A 22728-nucleotide genomic window follows, 5' to 3' on the forward strand; every position below is an offset into this window, starting at 1 on the left:
AACGAGGTAGGTCCTGAAAGACGAGAAGACTCTCTCCCCAGCTCTGCCTGCCTTTATGTCCTGTGCTTTGTCATGCTGCCCACCGACCAGAGGGCACTTGGCTCCTCTTCTCAAATACTGTCATCCCCAAGAGTGTTACCTGCCTATCTCTCATCTCATGGGACAAAATAAGTTGTGACAGCTGTCCAGTAACATCAAAGACCATGAAGGTGACTATAGTTAGTACCTTTTACAGTGTTTTCAAAAAACCCAAATGATTCCGCCTAAAGGAGTGCCCACTGCAGGACGGGGACACCTGGATAGGCCACCCACAAGAGGCCTTTGCCATCAGCTTTCCCCTTCCAGAAACAGAATTGCTACCTTCCAACTGCACAGCGCTTAGTTTCTTTCAACAGAAGTGTTCGGGGATCTCCAAACATAAGCTTATAATTAAAACCCCACAATAATCAATTCAGAATCTACTGTGAGCACAGCAGGTCAGCAACAAGTTTATTATTAGACGGGCAGGGTAACAGGGTGGTGCATGGCTAAGTGTTTGGGCCAACTTTCCTTGACTTTCTCTCCATGGGCTTCCGCTGCCCAATTTCCCTTTGGTGTTTGCAAGGGTTTGCAGGGGTCGGTCTGTCTTTATGGGGGGTGGAGGGGGGGGGAAGCAAAGCAAAAGAAGTAACGTGGAGTGAACGCGGGTTCCCCCTCGAGCCTCTCACAGAGACTCGGGGCAGTTCACCTGATCTGTGATAGTCATTTTCTCGATGTCAATGTCATTAGAGGTCAGGATATCTTTCAGATAGGTCACTGTTTCTGGAGGGAGATAAGGGTTTCTTCCCAAGATCCAAACATGATCCATGTGGAAAAGCCAGACGATTGTGGTGCAGGAGTACACGAGGGCGTAGTTCTCGTAGTCGGTGGCCAGGACCCAGTATGGAGCTGATGGCATCACTGAGAACCAGAGGAGGGACATTAAGCATTAAGAAGGACCAGGGCAAGAGGAACCTTCCTCTCCAGGACTCTGGAAGCCAGGGTCCTGGTTCTTCTATATTAGTGGCTCTTAAATCTGGCTTCATGTGGGAATCCTATGGGAGCTTTGAAAAATCCTCGGCCACCTCCCTCCAGGCCTCCCCAGACTCTGATGTGGAGGTGATTGGTACCCCTGAAGGCTCCCCCGTGATTCCCACGTGCAGCCAGAGCTCAGAGCCATCATTCTAGATCCTTCCTCCCTCCCTGGTAACAGGTCGGTCTGTAGGAGGCCCGGCTCTTAGCACGGGTACCAGTGGAGATGCCACTTAGCTAAGCAGAGTCAAGAACCCGAGGTCAGAGGCCCCAGGCTTTCCACTCAGTACTTCCCAGCTTCCTCTAGAATCTGCCTGGGGAAGGAATTAAGGGCTAATGTCCCTTTGTTTGTTTTCCTGTGTGACCTGCAAAAGTTCCCCTGTTCTTAAGAATATTCTTAAGGTCAATCAGATGGTAATAGGTTTACTCTTCCTCACAAAGGGCCTACAAAGATGCATTGATTGACATCTGTATAGTATCGAAAGCCCAGCATTAAAGGGTCCTTAAGGAAAGAGAGGGAGGATTTACCTTCTCCATCTGAATCCAGAAACTGTCCTCTGTGAACTTACTACCTCCACAGCCAAGGTCCACAGTAAGGGAAACTCATAGCCCAACTTGCTAAAGTTAAGTAAAAAAATTACAGCCAAATGGGAGAAAGAAATGCGTGCTGACCTCATACGAACCAAAGATTTGGACTCCTATGCAGTCATGTGAGGTATGCTTTCCTGGGTTTCAAGCATCCCACCTCCTCCACTCAAAAATAATCCCTCTGATTGCCCAGCCAGACCAGATCTCAACACTTGTGAAGGACCATGAGAAGCCGGACAAAGGAGGCGATGTGTAAGAGGTTAGAGCTTGGCTGGGTGTCAAGGACCCAACTGGTTGTCAGGATAACACCAGAGGCCTAGTCCAGATGACCACCCAACACGGCCCCTCCTAGCTCTTACTTCTACCCGTCCATAAATATTTAAACAGAAGGACACAGAGGACATGTGGACAGAAGCCCGTACGAGGCTGTAGGGCCCGTACCGAGCACTGTTTCTGCCTTCCCTTTCTAGCACTGTTGCTGCCTGCCTGCCGGGCTCACCCACGAGGGCTCGTATTCACCGTGGGGCTGCTACCTGTGGATTTCCACTGTGTGTTCCCAGCTGGACTGAGAGCTCCGCAGCCCTGCGTCGTGTCGTATGTCCTCCCACCTCCTCTGGTGAGGGCATCATGCCCCACCTGCACACAGCCAGGCACTCACATGCTGTCTTCCTCCCACGGGGTCTAGCTCTCAAGATACATTTACCCAGACATTTCCTCTTAGCGAAGAAACCTTCCATGTCTCTGTATTAGAAAACCCCAACAGCCTCCTACTGCTTATGGAAGGCTCTTCAACCCATTAACATGGCTTTTGAGGCTCGGCCCAGTCTTGTCTCACATTCCATGTACCTGCCCCCATCTTCCGGCTCCTCTCTCGGGGCCCTTCCTTATGCCTTTCTTGCACTCAGGGCAGCCTCTCCTGTAAGTCTCACACATCCTGGAAGACCCAATGCAAACGTCTGGTCCCTTCCACTGGAATAAATCTCTTCCTCCTCTGCTTGCCCTGCTGGCAGCTCCTGCCTCTTCTAGCTCCTGTTGCAGCCTTCCTTCGGAAGGTTGTACACATAATATTTGGCCTCCACTCCCATCCCCATCCTTCATGAGAGTTTAAAGTCCGACATTTTAGTCCCAAGTCTCCAGTGACCTTGCCTACATCATCTAGCTTTTCTGCACTTTGACTTTCTTATTTGCAAGAATAAACAAGAGAAACTGGCACGTATAATGCCCCCCACGGTTCATGGGGCACACGTCATGCCATTTATCTTTGCAACACTGGGCGCAGAAGTGAAGTTAGTTGCCCATGGTCACGTGTGTGGGAAGAACTATTTTCATCTCCCAGCATTCCTATTTAGCTTCCTCTCTGCTCCACTCCGGGGTCTTGATGGGGGGTAGGAGGTGGTTATTCCTCTGCAGCTGTGACTTCAGTGTCCGCCACTTGGTGGGGAGAGGGACCCTCAGGCACTCCCAGCATTAGGAAGTCTCACGTTTCTGAGCTGGCTTCTTCAGTGTGTCTACATCAACAGGAAAGCCGGTATTTGGTGCTTCCTCTGTTGCCTGTGTTCATTCCTCAGTTAGACCAAGGCTCAGAGGGCAAATGCCTGTGACCGGATATCCCTCGGGGAACCCCACCGTGTGGCGAGAAAGTGGCAGACAGAGCCAGGGCTCAAACTTACCTTCACTCTTGTCATCTCCTGCTTCCAAGCTTTTGCACCCATCACTTGTTATGCTAATAATACCACTACTAACTACTAATTTTTCAGGCTTCCCTTTCCTCTGGGAAACAAGACAGGACTGGGTCTCTTACTGCTCAGGCCCGATGTGCTGCAATCTGTGCTTCCTCTATAGAAACATGGTAGTTTTTATACTAAATTGCGGGGGCACTTGTCCATATCCACACTGGGGTGTAAGCCCCCCCTGGGACAGGAGCCAGCTCTGTCTTGCTGATCAGCACATCTCCGGTGCTCAGCACCGAGCTTGGCATGTAGTAGGTGCTCGACAAATAATTATGTATTAAGTCACTCAGATGTGACAGGAGTACTCCAACCCAGGGCTGCAGCCTTCAGTTTGCATATCTCCTGTCCCTGAAACTTCCCGAGAGAAGTGAATACTTACACCAGAAAAACTTAACTCCCAGCTTGGCAGGCTCTGTAAGGTTGCCCTGGGTGGCTTCGCCTTCGATTTGATTCACGGTGCCATCAGATCTGCAATGAGTTCAAACAAACCAAACAAAGACCCTTAACTCATTGGAAGCCACAAATCGATGAAAGGTAAGATCTGTGACACCAAGGACCAGGGGCTCAAGGCTGTGGCTTCTAGTCCGGAAGGTTCTGTCCCCTTTCCTTTGTCACCGTCTCTGAGACTCAAGCGGAGGAAGAAGGCCTAGGAGTGAGAGGAAGCGACGACTGAAATGCTCTAGGACTGGATCCTATATTAGGCCCCTGCGCTTTAGGACTGTTTTTTAAGTTTTGCAAGACCACTTCCTGCTCTCAGTCTCCAGAAGGAGGGAATGAAAGACAAGGGGAAACCAACAGAAGAACCCAAAGCACTGAGAAGATTCGCCTCTTGAAAAATGAGACGGAGCCAAAGGAGAAAACAAGGTCTGATGTGATTACTGAGAGGCTGGGGGTCTGCAAGCTCTCCCCGCTCCTGGGGTGTCAGTGACGTCACAGGACTCCACGTGTCCCATAGAGGCGAGCGTTCGCCGAGCTCCCAGGCCCCTGTGCAGCCCACGCAGCCCCTGCCTGAGTGCGGGCCACCTGCTGCAGGCCGCAGGCCGGGAGGCGGGCAGTGGGGAGGGGAGGCATGTGATGCTCAGAGGCACTGAATGGGGAGAAGTGCACGTCCTCCGGTGCCGCCTGACACTCGCGTTGGCAGGGCCATTTCTGTCTAGGGGTCTAGGACTGGTGGCCCTGGGTCGCATGAGGCACTTGTGCCCTTTTGCAGGGAGCTGGCTCCGCTTCGGGGGAGCACGCCGGGACCCCTGGGCCTGGGCCTGGGCCAGAAGGCGAAGGCCCGGGCTACACCCGAGGAGGGCGAGGAGGGCGCTCCCGGGGCTCGGGGCCCTTCCTAGGAGGCTGACGGGGTGTGGGGGGTGTGGGGCCGCCTGTCGGGGCCCTTCCTAGGAGGCTGTCGGCCGCCTGTCTGTCCCTCGAGGGCAGCCCGAGGCGGGGCAGAGGAGGCGGACAGGGAAGGGTGGGAAGGGGGAGGTGCTGCTGCAGGCCAGGCCCGAGGGGGACACGCGCTGGGCCACCCACGAGCCCGCGGCAGCTGTCCCCACGGACGCCCTCCCTCTCCGGCTCTGTTTCGCCCGGAACAGTTCCAAGGCGCCGTCTCTGATCGTAATAAACTCAGCATCGGTTCATGGAGAAAACGCGTCTGTGTGTTCAGGCGGAGCGGGTGACAGACGGGTCGGGTCGCGCTTCCTCAGGGTTACCCGCACCAACGCCGCGTGTCGTCCGGCCCAGGCTCCCCAAGGCCGCGAAGGAGGGTCCCCGGGGGTCGCCGGCTTACGGGGGGACACAGGCCTCGTCGCCCTGACTCCCTGACCAGGGATGGGCCCAGCGTCAGGAAGCGGCCGATCCGGGCCGTGTCTGACCCTCGTCGCAGACCGGGACAACTCCTGGGGCGCAGCCTCGATGCGCCTGCACCCGGGCCCGGTCGCCGTGCCCGGGCTCTGAGATGAGCCGGTTTTCTCTCTCTCTAGGCCGCTAAGATGTGACTTCGCTTCCCGGATTCCTGCAGGGCCAGGGGCCACCCCGGGTCGGGCACAGGAAGCCTGGTGGGGACCAGGACGGCCGCAAAGCCTCCCGGAGCCGCAGGGCCTTCCAGGCTGCGCCGTGGCGGTTTCCTTGGAGCCGACACAGTTCCCAGATCCCGCAGGGGACAGGAGGGACGGCCCTGGTCCCAGCCCTCTCTCCCGGCGGCTGTTGTCTTCCACGTTCCCCTGCTCTCTGGGCTTGAACGTCGGCCTCGTTGCTTATAAGCGGTGCGGCCATCGGGCGAGTTCCCTTCCCTCCCTGTACCTCTGTTTCTTCATCTAGAAAAGTGGCCTCACTAAGAGTACCTGCCTCAGGGCCCGGAGGCGCATGCTCGTTTACATACACATCCACCCAGGTGCACGCGTGCACATACACGTACACTCACAGAATAGCGCCTTGCACGCAGGAAATGCTTAATATTTGCCACTATTGTTTACTGTTGCTCTTATCTTTTTTTTTTTAAGATTTTATTTATTTATTCATGAGAGACCCAGAGAGAGAGAGAGAGAGAGAGAGAGAGGCAGAGACCCAGGCAGAGGGAGAAGCAGGCTCCCTGCAGGGAGCCCTACTCGGGACTCGATCCCGGGACCCTGGGGTCACGCCCTGGGCTGAAGGCAGCTGCTTAACCACGGAGGCCCCAGGCATCCCTGCTCTTATCTTTGTTGATGGAAGGTAGGTAGGAGGTCTTCCTGGGGCATTTTTAAAGTTTATGTTTGCTTTCTAAAGTATGAATTTTTCTATCGAAATAGAACTCGGTTAGAAGCTCTCGGAAACAGAAAAGCATACTTCTAAAGGCTATCCTGTTCACGAACCCTAGAGTGTGGCTATGAATGTATTTGATTCTTGCTTAATGAGAACAGGCGTCTTCTAGTCGTCACGGCTGAATGAATTGCCATGAGCAACCAGTTCCTGGGAGGGTTCAAGCCGAGCTGGATGCCCTCTGTCAGTCGATGAGGTAGAAAGAGCTTCTCTCTTGGTTTGGAGATCAGATCAGATCAAAGTCTCACTTGCCCTTTGCTACCAGCGTGTCTGTTTTGCAAGGAGAGCAGGAACCCTGCAGTTTGGATTCCCGTTGAGTCCCCAGTACCTTTTACAGGGGCACACACACAACAGGCCCAGAATAAGTGTAGGTGCTCGCCGGGAACACACAATACAGTAAGTACACAATACAGTAAGATGCCCAGCAAGAGGTCTTGCAAATAAGCGAGTGGCCTCTAGTCCCCACCATCCTGCCTGCCAAAAGCCTTCATCTCAGGACCTGCTGCGAGTAGTCAGTGCAGACGCAGCCACGTCTGCCTCCCCGCTGAGCTAGGCCGCAAGGACACCCAGTCACCCGGGGACAGCTCTCTGCAGGCTGGCTCTGGGACCGTGTTGCTTTTGAAACCGCAGCCACTCACCTCAACTCCTGGTTTATCACTTTGATGTTTCCGTTTTCCATTAGCGAATAGTTGGCTTGGATGCAACTTCCCTTCTCAAAGCTCACTGGGATCTTCTCAATTTCGTACCATCGTCCAAGATACTGCAGAGATAACAATAAGCAGAGAAAACCCTGTGGCTCTCTGGGGACCTGCTAACTCTTCCCTATTGTCGTCTTTTAGAGCAGAGCCCTTTCCTGGGGAAACCACGCAAAATGGGCTGCACTGTTCCCGACAGCAACTGAGCAAGATATTGATTCAAATGAGAGTAAGTGAGTCAGATTTGCAGGCATTGGTCGAATGCCACATTTTATTCCTAAAGTGACCTTTATTTAGATATGATGTCAGTGGGCCCTCCAGCCAGAATCTATGTGAAATTTTAGGCTCTGTAAAGGAGAGGGAGCGGTCCAGATGATGTAAGGTTCCATCTCAAATATTTTGTGATTCTACGAGGCATCTTTGAATTGTGTGCAAAGCCAGATATGGTCACTCTGGGGAACTGGGACTCCAGAGTTGGTTGATTCTCCTCATAAGACCCCGGACAGGGAGTTGGTCACAAAGGCTTTTAGCAAGTGATCAGGATTCAGAAGATTGATATCATTCTTTCACTGGGGACTTGGTCTCCGTTCATAGCTTCGTGTACAGAGTCAACATTAAAGGAAGTGTGCAATGGTGTGGGTGACGGTAAGGAGAGACAAGTACTTTCATGCTTCCATGCACTGCCTTGCATGGAGACTGCTCCAATTTACAACCTGCATGGGGGGCAATCTGACAATATCTAGCAAAGAAAATACATCTAGTGCATTTATGAGGTTATTTGATGCAGTGCTATTTGTAAGAACAAAAGACAGGAAATTAGAGTCTAAGTGAACATTCGTAGGGGACTGGGTACATAAATGTGTATGGCACAACCAAACAACCGAATGTTATATAGCCTCCTTTAAAGGAGTCATGCAACTATATCCAAGATGCATTCAATGGAAAAAAAGAGCTGGGTAAAAAATAAGAGTATACGGAAAATGGGGGGAAAGGTTATTATGTTCATTTTCTATTGCTGCTATAACAAATTCCACAAGCTTACAACACAAATTTATGGTCTCATGGGTGTGTACATCAAGTGAGCTTGATTAAAATCAAGGTGTTGGCAGGACTGTGTTCCTTTCTAGGGGGTTTAGGGGACTCTGTCTTCTTGCCCTGTCCACATTTTATTTTATTTTATTTTATTTTATTAATTTTTATTTATTTATGATAGTCACAGAGAGAGAGAGAGGCAGAGACACAGGCAGAGGGAGAAGCAGGCTCCATGCACCGGGAGCCCGATGTGGGATTCGATCCTGGGTCTCCAGGATCGCGCTCTGGGCCAAAGGCAGGCGCCAAACCGCTGCGCCACCCAGGGATCCCCCTGTCCACATTTTAGAGGCCACCCACATTCTTTGGCTGGTTGAACCCCTTCCTCCATCTTCAGAGCCAGCAAAAGTGGGTGAAATCCTTCTCACATTGTATCTCTCTTTCTCTTGTTCCATCATCACACCTCTCTGACCACAGCTGGGGAAAGTTCTCTGCTTTCAATAATTAGACTGAGCCCACTGGGTAATCCACGCTCTCTGGCCATCTCCAAGTCTATAACTTTATTCACATCAGCAAAATCCTCCTTTTTGTGGAAAGTAGCATATTCGCAGGTTCCAGGGATCAGGGTGTGGACATCATTCTGCCTACTGCACTTATGTATGTATTTGTGTACGTATACACTATCTCCCAAATGATACACAATAAACTGTTTTTAACTGGTTGCTCCTAGGGAGGGAACCAGGGGTAGGTTCAATGACAAAGAACTTGTCATTGAATGTTCTTTGGCACCTTTAGAATTTGGACCCATGTGAATATATTTACTTAGTCAATATATTAATTGAAAGCATTTTAGAAACTTAAAAATCTATTACTTGGGGATCCCTGGGTGGCTCAGCGGTTCGGTGCCTGCCTTTGGCCCAGGGCACGATCCTGGAGTCCCGGGATCGAGTCCCACATTGGGCTCCTGGCATGGAGCCTGTTTCTCCCTCTGCCTGTGTCTCTGCCTCTCTCTCTCTATCTGTGTCTATCATAAATAAATAAATCTTTAAAAAAAAATCTATTACTCAAAAATTCAGAATTTGAACTGAGAGTGTACTGCAAACAGGTGGCAGTATTGCTTCAGTCACATGGCTCTTTGCTCAAACGTATACCCTTGTTTACGACCTAAATTTTCCACTCATTTATTAAAGCACATCTTTCAATTAAAACCACTGAAATGAACACTCATTTAAAGCACCACCAAAAAATAAGGTTAAAGGTCAATTGGTTTCATAGGCATTCTCAAAAAAAAGCTCCAATGTACAAAGAGCATTTAAAATAGTTCTATTATTGTTAAGGTGACTTTAGTGCTCCATAATTAAAACTGAGGAAGTGGATTTTCCAGAAAAGAAGAAACTCAGAGGTGGAAGATTGTTTTTTTATGTCATGTTCCCTTATAATTCCATAATATTTTTGTGAAAGCCCTTTCATGTTTTTGGGTCTCAGTTTCTCTGCCCATATAAGGAGAATGCAATGTTTAAAAGGAATCCTGGAGGGGCGCCTTGGTGGCTCACTGGGTTGGGCTTCTGACTCTTGATTTGGGGTTGGGTCATGATCTCAGGGTCGTGGATTCTCTCTCACTTGGGATTCTCTCTCTCTCTCTCCCTCTGCCGCTCCCCGTTTGTGTACACTCACTCTCACTCTCTCTCTTAAAAAGAGAGAAAGAGAGAGAGAAAGAAAAGAAAAGAAAAAAGAATCCTGGAAAGGAAATAGTAAAATGATCTCTATTTGCAGACAACAGGATTTTATGATAGAAAATCCTAAGGAATCTACACACACAAAAACTATTAGAACTAATAAATAAAATCAGCAAGGTTAAGGGATACAAGATCAATATACAGAAATCAAATGGGTTTCTACACTTACAATGAAAACTCTGTAAATTAAATTATGAAAATTCCATTTACAATAGCATCAAAAGAATAAAATACTTATGAATAAACTGAGCCAAAGAAACAACAGAACTTATACTCTGGAAAGTACAAAACATTGTTGAAAGAAATTAAAGACCTGGGGATCCCTGGGTGGCGCAGCAGTTTAGCGCCTGCCTTTGACCCAGGGCACGATCCTGGAGACCCGGGATCAAGTCCCACATCGGGCTCCCTGCATGGAGCCTGCTTCTAGAACCCTCTGCCTGTGTCTCTGCCTCTCTCTCTCTGTGACTATCATAAATAAATAAAAATTAAAAAAAAATTAAAGACCTAAGTAAATGGAAAGATAACCTATGTTCATGAATTGGAAACCTTAAAATTCTTTTTTTTTTTTTTAAAGATTTATTTATTTATTTATGATAGACGTAGAGAGAGAGAGAGAGAGAGAGGCAGAGACACAGGAGGAGGGAGAAGCAGGCTCCATGCCAGGAGCCCGACGTGGGACTCGATCCCGGGACTCCAGGATTGCGCCCTGGGTCAAAGGCATGCGCCAAACCGCTGTGCCACCCAGGGATCCCCAACTCTTAAAATTCTTAAGATGACAATATTCTCCAGATTGATCTAGATTCAGTGAAGTCTTTATTTAAAACAACAACAACAAAAATAAATAAAAAATAAAACAACAACAACAACAAAAACCCAACTCTGCTTCATTGTAGAAATTGACAAATGGATCCTAAAACTCATATGGAAACGCAAAGGACCCCGAATAGCCAGGACAAAGTTGAAGGCCTCATATTTTCTAATTTCAAAACTCACTCTAAAGCTATTGTAATCAATACTATATAGTGCTGGCATAAGGGCAGACATATAGAACAACAGAATAGAATTGAGAGTCCAAAGATAAACTCTTACATATATGGCCAATTGATTTTCAGCAAGGATGCCAAGACTATTTGGTTGGGTAAAGAACAGTCTTCTCAACAAATAGCTCTGGGACAATTGAATATTTATTAGCAAAATAGTAAAGTTGGACTTCTATATCACATTATATACAAAGTTTAACGTAAAATTGACGACAAACTTTAAAACTATAAATCTCTTATAAGAAAATGGAAATAAATCTTCATAACCTTGCATTAGGCAATGATTTATTTATTTTTAATTTTTTAAGATTTTTAAATATTATTTGAGAGAGAGTATGTGAGAGAGAGCGAGATCATGAGGGTGAATGGGTAGAGGGAGAGCATACTCTCCACTGAACAGGGGGCCTGACTCGGGATTTGATCCCAGGACTCTGGGATCATGACCTGAGCCAAAGGCAAACGCTAACTGACTGAGCCACCCAGATATCCAGGCAATGATTTTCTAGATACCAAAAGCACAAGCAACAAAAAGAAAGATAAATTGGATCTCATTACTGTTAAAAACCTTTATGCTGTCAATAAAGTGAAAAGACAATTCATGGGGGGAAATAATTGCAGATCATGTTTCTGATAAGAGACTCGTGTCTAAAACATATAAAGAACCCTCAGAGCTTGGGGCACCTGGGTGGCTCAGCAGTTGAGCTCCTGCCTTCGGCTCAGGGCCTGATCCTGGTCCTGGGATTAAGTCCCGCAGCATCGGGCTCCCTGCAGGGAGCCTGCTTCTCCCTCTGCCTGTGTCTCTGCCTCTCTCTCTCTCTCTGTCTCATGAATAAATAAATAAAATCTTTAAAAATAAAATAAAATAAAATTGATTGTGGTGATGGTTTCATAACTGCGATTATACGAAAAACCCAATGAAAGTGAACGTTAAGCAGGTGAACTATATGGCTTATAGTCCAATAAAACTTTTTTTTTAGATATCCTGCTTTACTCCTCAAAGGACTTTTGTAAATATAGATCAATTATCATTTTTGAAATGACTTGGGATTTTTACCCCCACATTGAAATATAATTCAAGTTCCCGATTTTTTTCAGGAAAGACTCTCGTGCCTTAGCAGGATTACCTGAATAAAGGGACGGGCCCATCATAGTTCCGGAGTAAGGCAAGGTGGACTGTGCTGTGTGTCTCCTTTCTTCCCTCCCTGGGGTGACTGTTGACAGTGCTGCTTCCCCACAGCCCTCAGGCTCTGAGCTGTCCTCCCTCACTCCTCTATCTAATCCATCCCCGAAGGGTCCCAACACTCATTCACACTGAGGAGTGGGTGACTGATAACTTTAATATTACTCATGACGAGTCCTGCCTGTTACAAAAGATCCAAACTTTCTATGAAGGAGAAAATGTCTTAAGAGGGAGATTCTAAGGGCGCCTGGGGGGCTCAGGGGTGGAGCGCCTGCCTTGGGCCCAAGGCGTGACCCCGGGGTCCCGGAATTGAGTCTTGCATTGGGCTCCCCCCATGGAGCCTGCTTCTCCCTCTGCCTGTGTCTCTGCCTCTCTCTCTCTGTGTCTCTCATGAATAAATAAATAAGATCTTTAAAACCCGCCCCTCAAAAAAAGAGGGAGCCCCTGGGCGTGAGTCCTGAGCGGTGGAAGTGCTTCCCCTGGGCCGGTTGACTCTGCTGTTCCCTGCACCTGTGCACGTATTGGCAGCAAGGCTGGGCCTGAGCCCAGGAAGGACCGCATGTGCGGGGTCTGGTCATGCGGATGTTTTCCGAGCAGGTGCCTAGCAAGTGTCCTGCGGGAGGCCTGGCCCCTTCCAGGCCCTGCGTGAGCAATTCGTGGGCGCCCTGCACCTGGGGAAGGCAGTTCTGGGTCCCACTGTGCATGCATTGGCTGGGAGGCCCGGGTGGGTCGCGAGCTCTCCGAGGCTCAGCTGCTTGGGGCACAGAAGGCGGGAGCAGCCCCAACGCCCCCCCCACCCCCGGCCTGCCTCGGCCTCCGGGGACAGCCCCCGCCCCCCTCCGCCGCCCGCACCGCGACCTCGACCTGAGGCTTTGCGGGCCCCGCGGGGAAGCCAGGGCCGCTCCCCTGGCGCCGGGCCCAATCCTGGGCGCCGCGCACATCCTCGGGGGCCCGCAGGGGCCTGTGGTCCGCAGGAGACGCAGCACCTGTGCTGCCCCGGGCTTGGCCGTTTCGCAGGTGCGCACGGTGCCTCCCGGGGGGCCGCCCCAAGCCCTGCGCTCCCGTCGGGGGGTCCCGGCAGGATGCGGAGCCGCAGCGGAGCCCGAGCCCCGGGAGGTCCCGGAGGGATGCGGACCCGCAGGGGAGCGGAGCGGAGCCCGGGGGGGGGGTCCCGGGGGATGCGGACCCGCAGGGGAGCGGAGCGGAGCCCCGGGAGATCCCGGGGGATGCAAACCCGCAGCGGAGCCCAAGCCCCGGGGGGGGGGGGGGGGATGTCCCGGGGGATGCGGACCCGCAGGGGAGCGGAGCGGAGCCCGGGGGGGGGGGGGTCCCGGGGGATGCGGACCCGCAGGGGAGCGGAGCGGAACCCGGGGGGGGTCCCGGGGGATGCGGACCCGCAGGGGAGCGGAGCGGAGCCCGGGGGGGCGGGGTCCCGGGGGATGCGGACCCGCAGGGGAGCGGAGCGGAGCCCGCGGGGGTGGTCCCGGGGGATGCGGACCCGCAGGGGAGCGGAGCGGAGCCCGGGTGGGGGTCCTGGGGGATGCGGACCCGCAGGGGAGCGGAGCGGAACCCGGGGGGGGGGGTCCCGGGGGATGCGGACCCGCAGGGGAGCGGAGCGGAGCCCGGGGGGGCGGGGTCCCGGGGGATGCGGACCCGCAGGGGAGCGGAGCGGAGCCCGCGGGGGTGGTCCCGGGGGATGCGGACCCGCAGGGGAGCGGAGCGGAGCCCGCGGGGGTGGTCCCGGGGGATGCGGACCCGCAGGGGAGCGGAGCGGAGCCCGGGTGGGGGTCCTGGGGGATGCGGACCCGCAGGGGAGCGGAGCGGAACCCGGGGGGGGGGGTCCCGGGGGATGCGGACCCGCAGGGGAGCGGAGCGGAGCCCGGGGGGGGGTCCCGGGGGATGCGGACCCGCAGGGGAGCGGAGCGGAGCCCGGGTGGGGGTCCTGGGGGATGCGGACCCGCAGGGGAGCGGAGCGGAACCCGGGGGGGGGGTCCCGGGGGATGCGGACCCGCAGGGGAGCGGAGCGGAGCCCGGGGGGGGGGGTCCCGGGGGATGCGGACCCGCAGCGGAGCCCGAGCCCCGGGGGGGGCGATGTCCCGGGGGATGTGGACCCGCAGGGGAGCGGAGCGGAGCCCGGGTGGGGGTCCCGGGGGATGCGGACCCGCAGGGGAGCGGAGCGGAGCCCGGGGGGGGGGTCCCGGGGGATGCGGACCCGCAGGGGAGCGGAGCGGAGCCCGGGTGGGGGTCCTGGGGGATGCGGACCCGCAGGGGAGCGGAGCGGAGCCCGGGGGGGGGGGTCCCGGGGGATGCGGACCCGCAGCGGAGCCCGAGCCCCGGGGGGGGCGATGTCCCGGGGGATGTGGACCCGCAGGGGAGCGGAGCGGAGCCCGGGGGGGGGGGGGTCCTGGGGGATGCGGACCCGCAGGGGAGCGGAGCGGAGCCCGGGGGGGGGGGGGGGTCCTGGGGGATGCGGACCCACAGGGGAGCGGAGCGGAGCCCGGGGGGGGGGTCCCGGGGGATGCGGACCCGCAGCGGAGCCCGAGCCCCGGGGGGGCGATGTCCCGGGGGATGTGGACCCGCAGGGGAGCGGAGCGGAGCCCGGGGGGGGGGGGTCCTGGGTGATGCGGACCCGCAGGGGAGCGGAGGGGAGCCCGTGGGGGGGGGGTTCCTGGGGGATGCGGACCCGCAGGGGAGCGGAGCGGAACCCGGGGGGGGGGGTCCCGGGGGATGCGGACCCGCAGGGGAGCGGAGCGGAGCCCGGGGGGGGGGGGTCCTGGGGGATGCGGACCCACAGGGGAGCGGAGCGGAGCCCGGGGGGGGGGTCCCGGGGGATGCGGACCCGCAGCGGAGCCCGAGCCCCGGGGGGGGCGATGTCCCGGGGGATGTGGACCCGCAGGGGAGCGGAGCGGAGCCCGGGGGGGGGGGGGTCCTGGGGGATGCGGACCCGCAGGGGAGCGGAGCGGAGCCCGGGGGGGCGGGGTCCCGGGGGATGCGGACCCGCAGGGGAGCGGAGCGGAGCCCGCGGGGGTGGTCCCGGGGGATGCGGACCCGCAGGGGAGCGGAGCGGAGCCCGGGTGGGGGTCCTGGGGGATGCGGACCCGCAGGGGAGCGGAGCGGAACCCGGGGGGGGGGGTCCCGGGGGATGCGGACCCGCAGGGGAGCGGAGCGGAGCCCGGGGGGGCGGGGTCCCGGGGGATGCGGACCCGCAGGGGAGCGGAGCGGAGCCCGCGGGGGTGGTCCCGGGGGATGCGGACCCGCAGGGGAGCGGAGCGGAGCCCGGGTGGGGGTCCTGGGGGATGCGGACCCGCAGGGGAGCGGAGCGGAACCCGGGGGGGGGGGTCCCGGGGGATGCGGACCCGCAGGGGAGCGGAGCGGAGCCCGGGGGGGGGTCCCGGGGGATGCGGACCCGCAGGGGAGCGGAGCGGAGCCCGGGTGGGGGTCCTGGGGGATGCGGACCCGCAGGGGAGCGGAGCGGAACCCGGGGGGGGGGGTCCCGGGGGATGCGGACCCGCAGGGGAGCGGAGCGGAGCCCGGGGGGGGGGGTCCCGGGGGATGCGGACCCGCAGCGGAGCCCGAGCCCCGGGGGGGGCGATGTCCCGGGGGATGTGGACCCGCAGGGGAGCGGAGCGGAGCCCGGGTGGGGGTCCCGGGGGATGCGGACCCGCAGGGGAGCGGAGCGGAGCCCGGGGGGGGGGTCCCGGGGGATGCGGACCCGCAGGGGAGCGGAGCGGAGCCCGGGTGGGGGTCCTGGGGGATGCGGACCCGCAGGGGAGCGGAGCGGAGCCCGGGGGGGGGGGTCCCGGGGGATGCGGACCCGCAGCGGAGCCCGAGCCCCGGGGGGGGCGATGTCCCGGGGGATGTGGACCCGCAGGGGAGCGGAGCGGAGCCCGGGGGGGGGGGGGGTCCTGGGGGATGCGGACCCGCAGGGGAGCGGAGCGGAGCCCGGGGGGGGGGGGGTCCTGGGGGATGCGGACCCACAGGGGAGCGGAGCGGAGCCCGGGGGGGGGGTCCCGGGGGATGCGGACCCGCAGCGGAGCCCGAGCCCCGGGGGGGGCGATGTCCCGGGGGATGTGGACCCGCAGGGGAGCGGAGCGGAGCCCGGGGGGGGGGGGGTCCTGGGTGATGCGGACCCGCAGGGGAGCGGAGGGGAGCCCGTGGGGGGGGGGTTCCTGGGGGATGCGGACCCGCAGGGGAGCGGAGCGGAACCCGGGGGGGGGGGTCCCGGGGGATGCGGACCCGCAGGGGAGCGGAGCGGAGCCCGGGGGGGGGGGGTCCTGGGGGATGCGGACCCACAGGGGAGCGGAGCGGAGCCCGGGGGGGGGGTCCCGGGGGATGCGGACCCGCAGCGGAGCCCGAGCCCCGGGGGGGGCGATGTCCCGGGGGATGTGGACCCGCAGGGGAGCGGAGCGGAGCCCGGGGGGGGGGGGGGTCCTGGGGGATGCGGACCCGCAGGGGAGCGGAGGGGAGCCCGTGGGGGGGGGGGTTCCTGGGGGATGCGGACCCGCAGGGGAGCGGAGCGGAGCCCGGGGGGGGGGGGTCCTGGGGGATGCGGACCCGCAGGGGAGCGGAGCGGAGCCCGGGGGGGGGGTCCCGGGGGATGCGGACCCGCAGGGGAGCGGAGCGGAGCCCGGGGGCGGGGTCCCGGGGGATGCGGACCCGCAGGGGAGCGGAGCGGAGCCCGGGGGGGGGTCCTGGGGGATGCGGACCCGCAGCGGAGCCCGAGCCCCGGCCCCGCGGCCCCGCCGTACCTTGTGCACGTCGAAGTTCTCCTGCACCGGCGGCGTCGGGCATCTCCCCAGGTGGAAGGCCTGTCCATCTGCGGCGGGGAGGAGGCCGGCCAGCGCGGGGAGCAGCAGCAGCGCCGTCAGCATCCTGGGCTGTGGGGGACCTGGGTCAGGGGACCCTCCGCAGGGCCGCGGGGCTCCATCCCCAGGGCGCCGCCCCCCCCCCGCCCCGGCCCCCGCCCTCCGACCCCGGGGAGCCGGCTGGGCTGCAGCTCCTGGGCCTGCTGGCTGCGCTGCCTCCGGCCCTGCGCTGCTCGGGCGGGCGCCCCGGAACCCCGCGGGGTCACGCGCAGGTGCAGGGGGGCGCGGCGGGCCAGGCGGAGGCCAGCGGGGTCTGCGGAGCCAGGGAGGCGGTGGAGGTGAAGGAGCGCGATGTGCGGGGCCTCAGGAGCCTCCCAAGGGGGCCGTCCCCCCTCCCCAGGCCCGAGGCCCCAACAGGCCAAGTGCGGGGACCCCCCCCCCCCGACCCGGGCCCCAGCTGGTCTGAGGCTGCTTTGTCCCACACTCAGCAGAACCGAACCGTGTCCACTTTACGCTCCAGTGTCCCCGTCTATTAACTGCAAATGATGATCATTCCGACCTCACGAAGTTTTACAAGAATTAAATGAGATGCTATGGAGAGAGCCCTTAGGACTGTGTCGGACACAGGCACAGGGCTTCAGGAAGGCTAGTTCTATGTTACCATGAAAAGCGGAAACAGCGAATTATTTCTTGAATTTCGTTTTGGCCTTCTGTTGGGGATATTTTTTCATAGACATGCATTTATTTTATTTATTTATTTATTTATTTATTTATTTATTTTGTCCCTGCACAGACGGGGACATGGATGTGCATTCAACTAGAGGAGGACCAGGGAGCTGGCAGCAGGCATTCCGGCCCAAGCACCCCTCCCTGCCTCTTGCCCTGACTGTTCTCTCCCTTGGGACTCCTTGCCTGTAGCTGCACAGGAGCTATTTCCAGCTCTCCGCCTTTCTCCCTCTCAATGAAGAGGACTGAATCAATGCAAGCAAAATGTTCTCAGATCTGAGCATTTAAAAGGATGTGTCATAACACGAATAACTATAACCACTTTATTATGGTTAAACCTCCAAATAACCTTTAATAATCAATAGCTTTTCTTCTGGAGGTTTCTTTGCCCCGTTTTCAAAGGAACAGTTACATAATGAGCAAAGCTGCCAGCTTGGGGGGAGGGGCGGCGGCAGGGTGGTTGCTGAGCCTCCCTTGAGCAAGCCAAGTCTATGGTGGGACCCTGCCTTCTGAAAGTCCATTCCCCATCAGCTCCTACCACCACGTACACAACACCTGTCCTTTAACCTTATGGGAGATGATGGATTCGCCTGAACTTAGAAAAATTCACACATTTCCGAGAAATTCTTAGAACCATGGAGCTTTACTCTTGGTCTTCCGTAGGCTCCAAGCTCAGTGCCTTGCCCAAAAGATCCAACCTCAAAGGATGGTCACACATTACGTACGTTCTACAGGACTTCCCAAACTGGCAGGGATTGAGGGGTCCTTTACCCAAACCCCGAGCCCGCAGGTGTACGGATGGCAGCTGAGTACCAGAAGAGGCAGAGAGCCGGGACTCGGGTGCCATCACCGGCTGTCCGTCCTGCAGCGACTGTGAGCCATGCTTCCTTCTGTACCCCACCTTTGGTGGCTTTCGATAAACACCTCCCTCCGTAACCTGGTGAGTCTCATCTCACCAGTGACAGTTACAGCAAAAGTCAGTTCCATGTCTTCCTCTGACAAATATCTTACTAGAAAATGTTCTATTGTGGGCTGAAACCTGTGCTTTAGCTCCGTAGGAGGATTTCATAGCAAGGCTAATTCTTGCTCGCATCTCTTCCAAAGATGCCTCTTTATTGAAGTAGTTTCATTCCTATGGTTAAAACTTTTTGTGAGAGAGAGGGTTGATGGCATCCCTAATTTCTTTTCCAGGCCCCTTCCGTGCCGGTTCACCCCACACTTAGTGAGCATCTGCGGAAGGTGAGGCAGGAGGGAAAGGACTCCGGAGACCAGGTGAGCAAAGTAAAACCATTTCAGTTTTAGGCTGTTTAACCCAAGGGTCGGCAGGTCATAAAAAGAATTACAAGATCTGACTCACGGAAGACCGGAAGACCGTAAGACCCCACTCTCTCTGGTAGTAAAGCCACAGAGGTCAGACATTCTTAAAATTGCTCCCTGTGGGTAATTTCACGATCCTAAAACAATGGAATAACCAACCCCCCTCCTCCCCCGTAGTAAATGATAAAGCCAACGTTAACGAGTAAGCCCCTCCTTATATGGTTAGCTAATTTAAAAAAAACTTCTAAAACCCTTTATTAGAGGCGAAGTGGTGTCTTCTTCCTCAACTGGGAGGGGAGATCTCTAAATGGCTTGCTCTTGAATTCTTTCCTATACAAAGCCGAGAATCCTCCCTCTGGGGCCTCAACTCCATCCGACATCAAAGGTAAATGACATTATTAAAGTACACTTGTGAACTCGGGTATGTGTGACCTATATTTTTGCATCATCTTCTAATACTAATGGCAAGATTGCCTTAATGAGGGGAGTTTACATATTTTAAACATAAATATAATTTAGGTGCTATTTTAACTGAATATTAAATTATTTAATAATAATTCTACTAAAGTTAAGGTGCATCCACCTTGGGCCAGCATTGACTCTCTGAACCGGTACTCACGCTCATTGAACTTCTCCACGGAGAAGCCCTGACCTCAGTATTTAAATGTGCCACACACTGCATCTCCACAATGCCCTATATCTGGAAGGATCCTACATTGACGTTCTCTGTACTCAGTGGTGTTAACGTGCCCAGGCTATTTCCTGCTAGCTCTGCAGCCAGAACTTATGCCAGGTCTCCTGGGGGCCTGTTCTCTTAATACCTGCATCTTAGTGAGGACACAGTACTTGATTTCAAAGAGCAGCAGATCATTAAGTACTAGATTTTTAGATTTCACGTGATAAAACAAAACACATTTCCACAAGTAAATGGGTCTGAAAAAAACCCATTTCACTATTGGATCTAAGAAGAAAACATGTCACTTGACGGGATGAGCACTGGGTGTTATTCTGTATGTTGGTAAATTGAACACCAATAAAAAATAAATTTATTATTTAAAAAAAAGAAGAAAACATGTCTTTTGAAGAAAATATTTTGGGGTCATATTGTTAAACGCATTTTCTATTCACAGGATGAACTCCAGTTCACTTTTCAGTTACTTTTTACTGTAATTCCCAGTTGGATGACCACTCCCTGAGACTTCATCCAGCACAGCATCGGCATAGGGAACCTTTTCTTATTGTTTCTGTAGCACAAAAGAGTTTGCATAGGGCAAGCAGAAGACTTTGAGGTGAGTCAACATTGGGCTGGCACCCCCGGCCTGGCCTCTGGCGGCGTCTTCCCTTAGACTTATGGCTTGGGATAGCTGACTGTCAATGTCATCACTGAAAAAGGCACCACTAGTGTCTACTCTGTAAAGGTGTTTGAGAAAAAAATGAGACTAAAATTGCAAAGCAGCTGGCACGAACCCTCCACCGTGTTAGTCACTATTTTTAGCTGAACAGTCAAGCCTGTGTCTATTTGAAGCATCATTCGTCATAAATGAAAATGAAAACCTCAGTACCTACCTTTTTTGTCAAGATGAAGGCAGTTTCCACATGCAAACTCATCCAAATGAGGATGCCTTCTTTTGTTGACTGGCTTTTCCCAAGCCTTTTTATAAGCTTCGTGGGGTCATTGATGTTTAATTTTAATGCATGCCACACCCCCTCCAGTTCAGGAAGGCTGGCCTAAAAGCTTAGCTCTGTACCAAACACAAAGATGGGATGTTTTGTCCATCTCCCTCCCTCCCCCAATTTCCTTCACAGCTGCTCCCTGAAAAAGAAACAATGAGAGACTGTGTGTGTGAGATAGACAGAGGGAAAGACAAAGTGCGTTTCATTCAAAACATCTTTTTTGCTGTGTGGATTTTCTAATTTAATTTTCTCAGTCAGAATGCACTTTTAAGTTCCAGGAAGATGAGTTGCAACATGTTTTCAAGCATCTGGTATTTATTTTTCATTTTTGTGTAAATGAAAGATCAACAATCTCATTTCCTGAAATGGAGCATGAATTTCCACCCCATGTGGTCCCCGCCCTGGAATGTGGCTCAGGCAAAGGAGTGAAGGTTAAGAACTAGAGATGGCTTTTCCGTGTGATCCTGGACAAGCCACCCACTTCTCTGGGCCTCGGGCGCCTCACTGTGAAGTAGACTGTCCTTTCTGCCTCCGCCGGACCTGGGCCTACAGGGGAGTTAGTGAGGGAAGAGCTGGGGCCAAGAGCTGAGGACGCCAAAGGTATCTCCTGCACCTCCTCTCCTGCACCCTCAGGCCCTTCCCAGCAGCACCTTCTCCGCAGCGTCTTCCTGCCTAGGGTGGGAGCGGGTTTAAGCTGCTCAATCCACAGAGGTTGGGCTGGGCCTCATCTCTCTGTGGAATGAGCAGCGTTGAATCTTAGGACTTGGATTCTATGCCTTTATGACAAGGCAGGAGGTGGTTTTTGTTTTTTATTTTTATTTTTAATTTTTTTGGTTTTTATTTTTTAAATAATTTATTTATTTGAGAAAGAGCGTGAGTGTGTGTGTGTGTGTGTGTGTGGACTCACAAGCAGGGGGAGGGGCAGAGGCAGAGGGCAAAGCAGACTGCTGAGCAGGGAGCCCCACATGGGGCTAGACCCCAGGACCCTGAGACCATGACCTGAGGGGAACCAGCAGATGCTTAACCAACTGAGCCACCCAGGTGCCCCAAGGCAGATGCTTTTAGGACGTGGATAAGACAGTACCTTTGTAGCAGACTTCTATTCCCAAATAAAATGCATTCTCCAATGTCTAAGCAATAGAGAGAAACTTCTAGCACGAGGCCTTATAAACATGAAAAGCAACAGCAAGAACAAAAGTGAATCCTTGACATGCCAGACCAGGAGAGCTCATTCTCTGGGATGTTCCTTACCTTTTCAAGAAAAGGAGGAATTCTGATTTCGTTCAGGGCCCTGACTTGCCGGGCTCCTCTAAGGCTTGCCCTCAGAGCTCTGCTGGCCCTCTGCCTCCCTCCTTCCATGTCCTTGCTCAAATGTCACTTCCCTTAAAAGGCCTTCCTGACCTTTGAAAAACAGTACTCCTGTCACTACCATTTTACCTGCTTTATTATAGCTTTACCTGAAATCATACCCCTGATTTTATGTATTTTTTGCTAATTGTGTTTGCCCACTAGTGTATAAGCTCCGCAAGTGCAGAGAATTCGTCTCACCTACTCACTGCTGTACCCTCAGTGCAAGACCACGTCATAAGCACTCAATAAATAAATTGGAGGGATCCCTGGGTGGCGCAGCGGTTTGGCGCCTGCCTTTGGCCCAGGGCGCGATCCTGGAGACCCGGGATCGAATCCCACGTCGGGCTCCCGGTGCATGGAGCCTGCTTCTCCCTCTGCCTGTGTCTCTGCCTCTCTCTCTCTCTGTGTGACTATCATTAATAAATAAAAATTTAAAAAATAAATAAATAAATTGGTTGGAAGGGATCTATCTATTCAAATTTACTGAGGGGCATGTGGCTGGCTCAGTCCGTAGAGCATGTGACTCTTGATCTGGAGGTTGTGAATCCCAGCCCCATGTTGGACCGTGGAGCCTACTTAAAAACAAACAAACAAACGAAAACAAGATTTTGCTGAGTATTCTAAGATCTACAGAAGGAACTAGAGGTAATATTCTAGAGACTTTATTTGAATTGTTTTTCTGGGAAACTCCTAGCCTGCAAATCTCTGTGTCTTCTTTACCTGCATCACATTTGTCACCAGGAATTGCCTGTCACTAAAGAAATACACAATAAACCTCTTTTTAACCTCATAAAAAGGATATTTTCCTTTAAATAGCTACATGGTTTTCTACAAAGCAATGTTGCTAAAGTTTCCAAATGTGTAAGTTGGAAATTGATATATTTTATCTTTTTTTCTTTAAGATTTATTTATTTATTTGAAGGAAAGAGAGAATGCAGGGTGGGGAGTGGTAGGGGGAGAAGGAAAGAGAGTCCCAAGCCAACTCTCTGCACAGAGGGTGGAGCCCAATGCAGGGCGCAATCTC

The 22728-nt window shown here is 54.4% G+C and overlaps 1 protein-coding gene and 1 long non-coding RNA gene across 21 annotated transcripts in view; one reads left to right on the top strand and one right to left on the bottom strand.

The window, feature by feature from the left end:
* LOC144305492 (uncharacterized) overlaps positions 1-22473 on the top strand; it is a 42527-nt gene extending 20054 nt beyond the window's left edge. For 8 of the 20 annotated variants that reach the window (XR_013372494.1, XR_013372491.1, XR_013372501.1 and 5 more), the window contains 4 exons: positions 6992-7076; positions 18555-18635; positions 19021-19065; positions 19811-22473. This is a non-coding gene — a long non-coding RNA (uncharacterized LOC144305492). Of the gene's footprint in view, positions 1-2108; positions 3262-6991; positions 7077-11747; positions 12212-18554; positions 18636-19020; positions 19066-19810 lie in introns of those variants that run through there. The other 12 variants (XR_013372506.1, XR_013372495.1, XR_013372499.1 and 9 more) reach the window with 8 other exon arrangements.
* On the bottom strand, positions 451-20405 carry APOD (apolipoprotein D). The gene is made up of 5 exons (XM_077884340.1): positions 20247-20405; positions 16581-16709; positions 6791-6912; positions 3748-3836; positions 451-939 (listed from the first exon to the last, which is right to left on the bottom strand). The coding sequence occupies exons 1-5, from the start codon at positions 20286-20288 to the stop codon at positions 704-706; spliced, it is 618 nt and encodes a 205-aa protein (XP_077740466.1). The 5' UTR covers positions 20289-20405; the 3' UTR covers positions 451-703.
* Positions 22474-22728: the final 255 nt, after the last annotated feature.

The sequence above is a fragment of the Canis aureus genome, chromosome 35 (genome assembly GCF_053574225.1).
Source record: "Canis aureus isolate CA01 chromosome 35, VMU_Caureus_v.1.0, whole genome shotgun sequence".
NCBI lineage: Eukaryota > Metazoa > Chordata > Mammalia > Carnivora > Canidae > Canis > Canis aureus.